At 36.8% G+C, this 13,624-nt stretch overlaps 1 protein-coding gene across 3 annotated transcripts in view; it reads right to left on the bottom strand.

Annotated features, from left to right (window-relative positions):
• Positions 1-13,624, bottom strand: part of RNASEH2B (ribonuclease H2 subunit B) — a 71,252-nt gene that overhangs the window by 47,242 nt on the left and 10,386 nt on the right. For all 3 annotated transcript variants that reach the window (XM_032403083.1, XM_032403081.1, XM_032403080.1), the window contains exon 2: positions 824-895. In XM_032403083.1, coding sequence (XP_032258974.1) covers positions 824-895 — 72 coding nt within the window. The remainder of the gene's footprint in view (positions 1-823; positions 896-13,624) is intronic.

Here is a 13,624-nt window from a genome sequence, read left to right as displayed (position 1 = left end):
CAAGGCACTACCCATGGACTTTCCCTTGTTTTTACTCTTCAATATTGTACCCACCAGCACAATGCTCTAATTTGCTAAGTATCAAATGTCTACTCAAAATCTTATAAAATTAATAACAACCCTCTAACAGAAATCTTGTGAAATAAATTAACAAAAAAATAATCTCACATAGAGATAAATATCAATATTACTATGTATTTATGGTATATTTTAATATTTTTGCCTAAAAATTAGAAAACAAAATGCACTGAATATAAAGTTATGATGAAATTAGTTGTAATAAAATATGTATCTCTGTATAAAATGCTTTTAATATAAAAAAAAAATCACCTCTTGACTAGGAACAAATATATTGCCTTTTCAGAACAAAATAAGGAAAGTACCACTAAAAATGAAAACACTCAAAATCTTGGCATGTCAAGTAAAAACTTTGTTTTTTCTTTTTTACTCTGGCTGTTTATTTTACTTTACAACATAAAATGAATATAAGTGGACGCTAATGTTGGATAACTACTCTAAGAAGAGTTGGCTTAAGAAAGCTAAAGAAAATCAGTCTGTTTTCAGAGAGAAGCCAAACACACCACTTTCTGTCTTGCATGCATTTCTGATGAGTGAACAGTTTTACGGATTTAAATTAGAAGAAGAAATAAACAATGTTTAGGTCAAGGTTGCTTTTGTCACCCAGTAATGCCATCTTACCTTTAAAAGCTATTAAGGAAGAACAAACATACAAAGGTAAGTAAGTATATACACTTTTTGGCAGCAATGTTTAAAAAACATTAAAGTTACTGTTATCGGAAGAGAAGGGGGGAGGAAAGCTTACCTGAACATGGGTTAACCAATTTTACAAACATAAGCCCACTTTTCATCTTCTTTGAAGCATCTTTTAAATATTCTGAAAAGAAACGATAAGTTTGTAAAATTAAAAGACATTTGCTTTGTTGCTCACCTTATTTACTTTATTCTGTTCTTTTTTTCCTTCTGTTTCTATGATTTTTCTTTGTAAACTCTCTGACTCCAATTTGGTTGTACCCTCTGCATCATACTTAAAAAGGCCTTCTCTTCCTCAAGCCTATATGAATCACCTATATTTTCTCCAAATAACATTGTATCTTTATTCTATCTAAAATATAGTTGGATGTAAGATATGGAGAGGAGATCCAACTTTTTTTTTCAATGAATTGTCCAGTTGTACCAACGCTATCTTCTGAATAACCCATGATTGAAATAATTCCTTTATGCTAAATGTTTAAACTACATTTATAAGTCTGCCTATGGAAATTCTAATTTGGTCTACTAATCTGTGTCTACATTAGCATACTACTTCAATATTTTGATTATTATAGCTTTAAAATACATTTCAATATCTATTGAAGTAAGTTCTCTCATTATGTTTCCTCTACAGTATTTTACTGTCAAAGTTTTAATGGTGTAGATCAAAACTCAAAGACCATGACCATTTTATTTATAACATCTTCCATACATTTTGAATGCACATTCATAGAACTCATTTAGAGACTCTCTCTCCAAAAGGAACAAAGGGGCTCTCCTAATCTAGCAGAGCAACTACCAAAGAGCAAATCAGAGAGCTTTGGGTTAAGGAGTGGCACTTTATTGTTTTTATTTTCTGGGTCCCCCCCTCCCTTCACCCCACTTCAGATCTTCATAAACTTAAATACAGCAAGCATGATTAGAAATCGCCTTACTCATAAATCGTTAAAATACAACTTTCTTCTTAAAATAAGAGGAATATTAAATATATAAAAGAAAAAATAAACCCTAATTTTGAGATTTCTACTTGTAACTAAATGGAGTAACAAGAACTTTATTTATCCTCCCACCTAAAACCACCAAACCAACAACTACAAAACATATGAAACAATCATGTTCAAGACACTGGGCGCTGAGCCATGCGGGACAGTGATCCCTGCAAGATGGGCAACAGTTGAGGTGAACCCTATGAATCCTCTGCTTACTGCCAGGAGAGAGTTTCCATCTGCAGTGCAGGATGGAAAGCCCCAGGGGAAGGCTGGCCGACTCCCTGCGTTGAAGACGTGGAGCTGAGGGTTCTAGAGGCAGCCTGGCTATGGTTCACTGGGTGGTGTACAGGAAAGGAGAGAACTACAAAGAAAGGAAACTTTCTTTGTTGTGCAAAGGATACTGCTTGAGTATCCAACCGAGTACTGATCAGTGCATGCAGATGATGAAACTACCTGAGGGCCAGGAGGATAGAGGGGAGAGTACCTCAGGTTCACGCAGGGCTCGGAACTCCAGACAGACTGGAAAGCCTCTCAATTCAGAGGACTCAAAAGGGGGCCTTGCTTCAGCAGCAGGGAACAAAGAGCCCTAGCCTGAATGCTGCTGTGGTACCAACAAACTAATTTTATTTTTATTTTTTTTATTATTTTTTTTATTTTTTATTTTTTTTTTAAAGATTTTATTTATTTATTTGAGAGAGAGAGAATGAGAGACAGCATGAGAGGGAGGAGAGTCAGAGGGAGAAGCAGACTCCCCGCTGAGCAGGGAGCCTGATGTGGGACTCGATCCCGGGACTCCAGGATCATGACCTGAGCTGAAGGCAGTCGCTTAACCAACTGAGCCACCCAGGCGCCCCCCAACAAACTAATTTTAAAAAGCAAGACCTAAAAGGATGAAACTGTTTCAGAGTACCCTCACTGTGCCCCAGAATGAAGCTCAAGATTATTTATAGGAATACAAAAATATTCATCGGCCAAAAAAGGTAAAATTCACAATGCCTGGCATCTAATCGAATATTACTGGGCATTCAAAGAAGCAGAAAAATTGGCCCATAATGAGAAAAATGAAGAACCCAATTATTGAGGGAGGGGTCCTGATATGAGACACAGATGTCAGAATGAACAGGCAGGGGCATAAGAACGGTATTCCTCATGCACAAAAAATTAAGTAGAGACATAGAAGTTTTCTTAAAAGACCCAAATTGAAATGAAAAATACACTGGATGGGATTAATGGCGGAAGAAAAGATTAATGAACTGAAGACATAGCAATAGAAACTATATGAAATGAAAACACAGAGAAAAAAGAATGAAAAGTAAATAGACATTAGTGAACTATGGGATAACTTCAAGCATCCTAGTAATACATGTGTCACTGGAGTTCTGAGAGGATGTGGGAATGGAAAAAATATTTGAAGAAATTATGGCTAAATATTTTCAAATCTGATGAAAACAATAAACCTACACATCCAAGAAGTTCAATTAAGCCAAAATACAGGAAATAGGAATAAACTATACATCATAATCAATAGTTCAAAGCCAATAATAAAGAGCAGATCTTAAAAGCAGACAAAGTTAAAGAAGACACATTATGTACAGAGGAACAAAACTAAAAATGACAGCAAATTTCTTCATTGGAAACAATGCAAGCCAGAACACATCTGTAAAGTACTGAAAGAAAACACGATGATCCCAAAGAAATTACCCTTGAAAAAATGAAAGTGATAAATACACTTTTTCAGACATGCAGGAGCTGAGAGCAATAACCACCAACAGACCCACACTACCAGGAATGCTAAAGGAAGTCCTGGCAGAAGGAATAGGATACCAGATGAAAATATCAATCTAAACAAAGAAATGAGGAGCACTGGTAATGGTGACTACAGGGGTAAATCAATAAGAATTTTTTTCTATTACTTAAATCTCTTTAAAGATCACTGACTAAACAAAAATAACAAGTTAGTGTGGGGTTTACAACATACATATAAATAAAATATATGACAACGACAGCATGAAGTCTAGGACGGGGGAAAGGAAAGCATACTACTGTATGTTTCATCCTACTGTGAGTTTCTTCTGCCGTAGGTGGAATGCCTGAAGTAGATGGGATCAATATACGTGTGCAATAAACCCCGAAGTGACCACTAAAATTAACAAAAAATGCTGTCACTAATAAGACAACATAGGAGATGAAATAGAACCATAAAAAAATACTCAATCCAAAAAAAAAAAAAAAGGCAGAAGGGGAATAAAAGAAGTTCTAAAGGACAGATGAGACAAATAGAAAACAAACAGCAAGATGACAGACTCAAACCAAACCCTATCAATAATCACATGCAATGTAAATGTGTACCCTAATTCAGAGGCAGAAATTTTCAGATTGGTTAAAAAAGTAAAGTAATACTATATGCTGCCTATAGAAACACACTTGAAAGATGCAAGTAGATTAAAAGGAAGGAAGAAGATATATCACCCTTTTCATGCTAACACTAATTAAAAGAAAGATGGAATGGCTCTGTTAATAAGACATAGAACATTGCCAGTAATAAAGAAGGTCATCTCACTGACCGACTTATTGCACTTAGCATTATACCCTCTAGCTCCATCCATGTTGCTGCAAATGGTGATTTCATTCTTCTTTATGGCTGAGTAATATTCCATTGTATATTCATATACCACCTCTTCTTTATCCATTCAGCTTCCTACATCTTGGCTATTGTAAATGATGCTGCAATAAACACAGGGGTGCATATATCTTTTCAAATTAGTGTTTTCCTTTCTTTGAGTAAATACCCTGTAGTGGAGTTACTGGATCATATGGTAATTCCAGTTTTAATTTTTTTGAGGAGCCTCCATACTGTTTTCCATATGATTTCACTCACATTTGGAATTTAAGAAACAAAACAAATGAATAAAGAAAAAAGAAACAAACAATAAAACAGACTCTTAACTATAGAGAACTGGTGGTTGCCCCAGGGGAAGGTGGGTAGGGGGATGGGTGAAACAGGTGAAGGGGATTAAGAGTACACTCATTGTGAATGGATAAAGAAGATGTGGTATATATATATACAATGGAATATTATGCAGCCATCAAAAGGAATGAAGTCTTGCCATTTGCAACGATGTGGATGGAACTGGAGGGTATTATGCTGAGCGAAATAAGTCAATCAGAGAAAGACATGTATCATATGACCTCACTGATATGAGGAATTCTTAATCTCAGGAAACAAACTGAGGGTTGCTGGAGTGGGGGTGGGGTGGGAGGGATGGGGTGGCGGGGTGATAGACACTGAGAGGGTATGTGCTATGGTGAGCGCTGTGAATTGTGCAAGACTGTTGAATCAAAGATCTGTACCTCTGAAACAAATAATGCAATATATGTTAAGAAAAAAAAAAAAAGATAGCAGGAGGGGAAGAATGAAGGGGGGAAATCGGAGGGGGAGACGAACCATGAGAGACGATGGACTCTGAGAAACAAACTGAGGGTTCTAGAGGGGAAGGGGGTGGGTGGATGGGTTAACCTGGTGATGGGTATTAAAGAGGGCACGTTCTGCATGGAGCACTGGGTGTTATGCACAAACAATGAATCATGGAACACTACATCAAAGACTAATGATGTAATGTATGGTGATTAACATAACAATAAAAAATTTAAAAAAAGGAGAGTACACTCATCGTGATGAGTACTGAGTAATGTGTGGGATTGTGGAATCATTGTATTGTACACCTGAAACTAATATATGTATGTTAATTATACTGGAATTAAAAAAATAAGTAAAAAAATTTTTTTTAAAAAGGCCATGTGATTTCATAATGATAAAAGGATCAAGAGGAAATAATCCTAAATGTTTATGCTCACAAATACAGAGCTTCAGAATGCACTAGGTAAAAGCTCATAGAACACTCTGCCCCATTTCCAACCCCTGGAAACCGCTAATCTGTTCTCCATCTCTATAGTTTTGTGATTTTGAGAATGTTATATAAATGGAACCATACAGATTTAATTTTAAGAATCTTTTAAGACTTTCCTTTCTGCAACTTATAAAAATGTGAAGGATAAAGTTTAGCACTGTTAAAAACTTTTCCACAAAACTAAAACAAGCTGTGGTTTTTCCCTCCTTCACCCTGCCGTTTCTCACTATTCCAGCATCACTGTCTCCATTATGTCAAGGAACAGAAAAGGGGACCTCTGTCTTTAGCAATACACCCATGATTTTACTTCAGTACTGTAGTAAACCTTTCAACTTTAACTTGGTGAATCATTATTGATTTTTTGTTTCCTTTTTTTCAATAGAAAGTTCTGGTTCTAGTGATTCTTGCCAGCTCTCCTTCAGCCTTCCCATTCTTCTAGCGCTTAAAATAATTAAAATTTATAAACACCAAAAGTCTAATATATATATTTTTAACAACTATACAAGGGAAGCAGTGTTTCCATTTTTCTCAGGAAGAGCACTAAATCCAGAGGATTAGCTATAACCTAAAATGTCAAACTGTAAGAACTTTGGAATTACTAAGTACAAATAAATACTGAAATTAATGTATTCTGCTGCAAATGCCAGGGTTCTCTGAAATATACTTTGAGATGTATTAGTGTAGATAATGCTGAAATGTCTATGTAGTAGGTGAAAAAAGTCCTCTTTTCTCAGTTGTGTCAATAAAATAACCTGCTGTTGGACTGAATCTTTCAACACAGAATTCCAAGTGAGATGCTATCCTCAGGTTGTTTTACCTCATTAACGATAGAATGGATTTTAAAATTAATCTCTCCTGCCTACTTCACTCATTCATTTATTAACTATTGATTAGCAAAGCAGACCCAACCGGCTCCCATGAGGAGCTTTTGGATGTGCCCTGGAAGAGACAGATAATGAGTCAAACAATCATACAAATGTAGACTCCAAATGTAACAGCTACTAAGAAGAAGAAATACATGGAATTTGAGACCTTAAGATAGAGGATACTACATAGATGAGTAGGTCTGAGAAGGCTTCTTGCACCTCCCATTAAGTTCTTTGCTTTGATGCCTAAGAAGTCAAAGGAATTATACATTCACTTCACCAGTGAAATCTTCAGTAGGCTCCTGGGCCAAACTTAAGCCACAGAAGGGTTTTGTTTGATGTGCACGTTTGAAAAAATTTGCATTTAGGTGCCAATATTTGGAAATCGGGTGATTTTACATAAAGTGAAGACTTCAAATATGTTTTCCCTAGATACGAAAAAAAATTACTAGGCAAAGATTTTGCCTTGCACAATCAAACCTGGCAACAACAAACGAACTTTGTCAAACTCCAACTACCACTTTCTAGTCCCCCTTAGTCCTCTGTACCATCTTGTATACCCACCTCATGGCCAGATGATTATCAGATGCCACGTACGTCTTCACTAAACCGCATTCTTGTCTGCTAGAATCTATGTACCCACAGCACCAAGTAGCAGGTGCTGAATAAGCATTACCATTTAGTAATAAACACCACCCTCTTATGGAATCATTTTTTTAATTACCAATCTTTATTTTGTTACCAATTTTCTGTTCCCAGCTCACGTACTATCCTAGGCACTAAGGATCCAGCTGTGAATAAAACAAAGGCCCCTGCTCTCAGAGCAAGACTGCATTCATAACGTCTCTTTATCTGTCCCACCCCCACCCTCCACCCTCCACCCCCCACCCCCATCTACTTCTCCAGCCCACTTCATCAATGCCCATGCTCCACCGTCCCCTCTCAATCAACCAGTCTTACAGGGCAGGGAATAGGGCCCAGATCTACCAGATCCCGGAGGCCCTGGGTCCAGAACAGAAAATGCATTCCACAAAGGTGAGCCACTTACAAAATTTAAAATTTGCTAGGAGCCACATTAAAAATAGGTAAAGTAAGTGTTGATAATATATTTTACTTAACCCAATATATCTAAAGTATTTTCATTTCAACATGTAAAGAAAATTTCATATGAACTGTGTTAGCATAATGTTACCTGGGGATTTTTTATAGATGCCCTCTATCAGATTGAGAAAGTTCCTTATTCCTAATTTTTGGACTGTTTTTTAGGATGATATAGTGCCATATTTTCTCAAATGCTGTTTCTGTGGCTATTAAAATGGTTATGTGGTTTGGTGCTTTTATTTTATTAAAATGGTATATTATATTGATTGATTTTGGTATGTTGAACCAATATTGCATTCCTAGGATAAATCCCACTTGGTCACGGTATGTAATACATACTCTTTACATACTTCTGGATTTGGTTTGCTAGTTGTTGAGGACTTTTGCATCTATGTTCATAAGGGATATTGATCTGTACTTTTCCAATGCCTTTGCCTGGTGTTCGTATGAAAGTAATACTGGCCTCATAGAATGAGTTGGGAAATGTTCTCTCTCTTTCCTTTTTTGGGGAAAATTTTGTAAAGGATTCATATTCATATGTTCAATGTTTAGTGGAATTTACCAGTGAAGCTATGTAGGATTGGGCTTTTTTTCTGTGGGAAGCTTTTAACTTAATTTCTTTACGTGCTATAGGTCCATTCAGATTGTCTATTTCTTCCTGAGTTGGTTTTGGTGATTTGTGCCATTCTAGGGCTTTGTCCATTTCATCTATGTTATCTATTTCCTTGGCATACAGTTGTTCATAGTGTCCCCCACGATCCTTTTTAATTTCTGTAAGGTCAGTAGTAATGTCCCCTCTTTCATTCCTGATTTTAGTAATTTGAAACTTTTTTTTTTCCTGGTCATTTTAACTAAAGATTTGGTAATTTTGTCGATCTTTTCAAAAGGACCAACTGTGGTTTCAAAGATTTTTCTCTCTGTTGTTTTTCTATTCTCTACTTTATTTCTGCTCTAATCTTCATTCCCTTCCTTTCTATTTGCTTTGGGTTTGGTTTGTTCTCCTTTTTCTAGTTTCTTAAACTGGAAGTTCAGATTATTTGAGACCTTTCTCCTTTTTAGGCATATACAACTACATATTTTGCTCTGAACACTGGTTTACCTGCATCCTTTATGTTTTTTATATATTTTGTATCATTTTCATTCATTGCATTCATTTGATCCATTGGTTATTTTAAGAGTGTGTCATTTAATTTCCATATATTTGTGAATTTCCCAAATCTCCTTCTGTTACTGCTTTCTATTTTCATTTCAGTGTTTTTGGAGAGCATATATTGTATAATTTCAATCCTTTTAAACATAATGAGTTTTGTTTTATGGCCTGTGATATGGTCTTTTCTAGAGAATGTTTCATGTTCACTTAGGGAGAACGTGCATTCCATTGTTGAGTTTTCATTTCAGTTATTGTATTTTTCAACTCAAGAATTTATATATTCTTTTATAATTTCTATTTCTCTTTATCGATATACTCTATTTTGTGAGACTTCATTGTCATACTTTCCTTTAATTTTTAAGACATATTTTGCTTTAGTTCTTTAAATATATTTATAATAGCTGATTAAAATCTTAGCAGAATAAGTCCAACAACTGGGCCCCCCTCAGGGACAGATTTTTTCTCCTGTGTATAAACCTACCTTCCTTTTTCTTCAGGTGTCCCACACCTTTGTTTTTTTTTTTAAACTAGACATTTTAGGTAATAATTAATGTGACAATTCTGGAAATCAGACTCCCCTGCCCCAACTCCCCAAGATTTATTGTTGTTGCTGCTTTTTGTCATCATTGCAGTTGTTGCTGTTTGTTTAGCGACCTTCCTGGACTAATCCTATAAAGTGTGTATTTCCTGTAACCACTGATGCCTCAGTTGGTTTAATGGATAGCTAATGATTAGTCTGAGATTTCCTTAAATGTTTTGAACAAATAAGTCTCCCAACATTTGCTGAGGAGCTCTGCATGTGTTCTGGGACATGCCTGCAACACTCAAGTAATTTAAACTTCTGCCTTAGCTTTTATTAACTGCTTGCCTAAGACCTCAAAATCAGTCAGAAGTGAGAGATTAGGGCCTTGTCAGGTCTCTCCTGGGCATGCACACAGTCCTGTATACGTGCTCAGCCTTTTAATTTCCTAGGACTATGTCAGAGCTTTTCAAAGTCCCTTATGGGGATATCTTATCCCCCTATCTCTCTTTTAAGTTTTTGGCCAGGTCCTTATTTGCCCAACTGCTATTGCCCCCTCAGCAGCTGATATGTTAAACGATTGCCACTGATTATTTTTGACAAAGGCCCTGGGGACAGGATATTTCCTGCAGAGCAAGTTCTAAGCTCCAATCAAGCTTTTCCAGGGAACTACAAGACAGGTAAAATAGGGACGATGCTCTGGGAATGGGACTTTTTAAGACGCTCCAAACGAGGCCTGTCCAGTCCAGTGGTTGCAATGCTGCTGGTTTTTACACGTACCATGTTTGCAAGACTGCTGGTTTTCAAGGTTACTGTAGACCTGAAGAGAGGGATATGTGAGCAGTTCAAGTTACAATGCCACAAACCCTGCTTAATGAGATTCAGCAGTTTTTCTTGAATAAACACTTCTCAGATTGTTGGAAGACTTTGGCTAATTTCAAGAGTTTTGAAAAAGTTGATTTTGGCCATCTTTGCCAATGTTTTCATTGCTTTTATGGAGGAATGGATTTACCCCCACTGGATTTTGAAGGCTTAGGATAAGTAAAGAACTCATATTGCTATAAGACTCAGATAAATTCTTTAGTCTACACCTGGCTTTAGGCACACAAAATTACTTGTGACTATAAATTAAAGGCGCTATGAAAGTTAAGAGGTTTTTTTTAATTTTCACTAAAATGTGGAAAATCCTGGGTCATCCCATGGACCAATTCCTCACCCACAGGCTTAGAAGCTCCATCTTTTTTCTAACTTTTACCTACATCTAGCATAGCTGAAGGATAGCTAAATTAACTAAGGAAGAAAAAAATCTGCTTTTAGAATAATGAGAGGGGCACCTGGGTGGCTTAGTCGTTAAGCATCTGCCTTCGGCTCAGGTCATGATCCCAGAGTCCTGGGATCGAGCCCCATATCGGGCTCCTTGCTCAGCGGGAGCAAGTCTGCTTCTCCATCTCCTACTCCCCCTGCTTGTGTTCCCTCTCCCGCTGTCTCTCTCTCTGTCAAATAAATAAATAAAATATTTAAAAAATAGAATAATGGGAAAGAATCAGAAAAGTAAGAGAGTGGGGGGTGTGGTGAAGGTTTCTCCTCTATTAACCTATTTTTAGTTGAGGCCTATTTCTTTGATAATGTCAGCATAGAAAGAGCACAAGATATGGAGACAGAGAGGTCCATAAACCACTTGCAGCTCCTATTCTTGCTTAGCAGTATGAACTTGGGCACGATACTCAGACTCTGGTTGCCTCAGTTGTTTCATTTATAAAATGGGCATAATAATAATTATTATTTTATAGGTTTTTCTTCAGCTTAAAGTGCCTAGAATTTGTAATAAGTGCTCAATTGAAAACCAGTTTCCTATCTCTCAATGATATGGAAACATCAAGAATATGTAGAGAATAGGGCGCCTGGGTGGCTCAGTTGGTTAAGCGACTGCCTTCGGCTCAGGTCATGATCCTGGAGTCCCAGGATCGAGTCCCGCATCGGGCTCCCTGCTCAGCAGGGAGTCTGCTTCTCCCTCTGACCCTCCCCCCTCTCATGCTCTCTCTCTATCTCATTCTCTCTCTCAAATAAATAAATAAAATCTTTAAAAAAAAAAAAAAGAATATGTAGAGAATAATAAGATCAAAATATAAAAGTCAAAGAAATTCTAAGCACAGAATTATCTAAGGGCCTAACAATTAGCTTTCCAAGAAGAGATTAAATTAGACCTTTAAAAAGGATATCTTTTTTAAAAAGCCAAAATATAATGCATTTTATGTGTGAAAATTAAGATCATATATAGTAAAGTACCCAGTTTTTGGCACATGTGATATGCTCAATAAATGTTACATGAATGTGTTGTTTGATTTTGGAAAAATCTCAGTAAGAAATGGTAAAACAAGTTTTGATACTTAACAAGTTAAACTTCATTTATCTAGAAAATTGACTCATATGAAACACCTTCTTCTAAAACTATTCTGAATAAAGTAAGACTTCAAATCATATCTTTTTTAAAGATTAGGCTTTACACTTTATTTATTTTTTTGGCTGTTTTCTCTTACATAAGAGATGACATAAGCCATGCTGGCCAAAAGAGTGTTTTCACAAAAATAAAAAAAATTCAGACAAATCAGAAGCAGGTACTCAGTCTTTCTGGTCATTTCGGACTCAGTAATATCTTAAACTTCCCAATTGTCTCCAGCCCTGCCACTCTAGCTTCTTACACCTAACCAATTCCAAAGCAGTTTTCTCATGGTCTTTGTGTTTTCTATAAAGATGCAATTTTATGTCCCACTGGTCACCATTAATCCTAGCAGCAAATCTTCCATCTGTTTACCATCCTAATCTAAATACCTCAACAGAAAGGAAAGTCTGATTGCTTCTTTCCTGACATTTGAACTTTAAAGAAAACATACCAGTGATAAAGAGACAACTGTGTCCAATGAATGTTAACGAATAATAGCTAATATGTATTGGGCATTTCCTACACACCAGGCAATGTCCCCGATATGTTACATAATGTTATCCTTGTAACATCTCTATGAAGTAAGTACTATTTTGATTTCCATTTTTTTGCGTGAGAAACTTGCCCCAAGTTAGGAAACCTGCTGAAGGTCACAGAGCTATTTCACTGTACATAGAGCCAAGAATAAACTCAGGCAACCAACAGTTTACACTATGATACTTTAGAGAAACTCTTAATCCTCAATCTCATCCGTCTTAACTCAGAAAACACAAGCTGCAGCTCTGAAGCACAATAACTATCTTGTACAGCTGTTCTCTTATGACACAGACGTCTCAAACTCATCTGTCTCCTCTTGTGTCCTGCCCAACCTGGAGGACCAGAGAGTCATCTAATCAGCCACCCCCACTCCAGTGCAGCCAGTGTCCCACACTGCCAGGGGTGTGTGCAGCAGAAGTAAAAGGGGGGGTGTGTGGCTGGGGAAAGTGAGAAAGAGAAAAGGGTTGGATCAAAAAAGACATAAATAAAGGATGAGAGAAATCTGTTGCGGGACACAAGAAACATCAAGTGATAAACTACAGATAAAGTCAAGCTTGACCAAATGCGAGAAAAGAAAACTGATCTTCCTATTAGAGAATACAATATCCTATACATAACCACATACACCCCCAAGGCTTCTGTGATAACTTGAGTACACAGCATGGATCAATGCATGGACTTAACCATTCTGTGACATTGAAAAGTTAGTCAGGAATCTTGTAGAAGTCAAAATGGAACATTATTTTTCATCTTCAGACTACATGGGTAGGTGATACAGTTGATATGAAGTTATTTATCAACCAGTTTTTAAACTTGGCAGCTCTTTCTTATCCCTCTCTTGGTTAAGACAAGTGTCTTCACATCATTTAGAGTTCAAAGACATGAGACAGGAGAGAGAGCCACCTTTTTGCCAAGTGTTCTTATGACTTGGAAGCAATGGACATTTGTTCATGGTCCTGTCTGATTTTTGGCACACAGCAGATAAGCTCTGAGAAACACACATCCACCGTTACATGGAAAAGAAAGAACAGACATCAAAGCACCACTTACTTTATTTTTAGATACCATATCAAGCCTATTCAGCTTTCTTAAGAAGATCTAATAGGAAAGAAAAAAAAAAAAAAGATGAGCACATCACTCTCATGCTCATGCAATACAGTGACCTAAATAGGTTCCAGTTTATTTTCTGTAGTCATCAGCCATTAGAACATATTCAACCCCCTTGTTCCCCGTCTCTTTGATCGCCAGGGATAGCTCCTTGGAGACTTGGTTAGGACACAAATACAATGCATGCAAGACAAATCAGCATAATCTTCAAGTTACTTGCCACTTCCAGGAATGC

Source organism: Phoca vitulina, unplaced genomic scaffold (assembly GCF_004348235.1).
Source record: "Phoca vitulina isolate PV1807 unplaced genomic scaffold, GSC_HSeal_1.0 scaffold5, whole genome shotgun sequence".
Lineage (NCBI taxonomy): Eukaryota > Metazoa > Chordata > Mammalia > Carnivora > Phocidae > Phoca > Phoca vitulina.
Note: the sequence above shows the minus strand (reverse complement) of the source record. Positions and strands in the feature narration are given on the sequence as shown.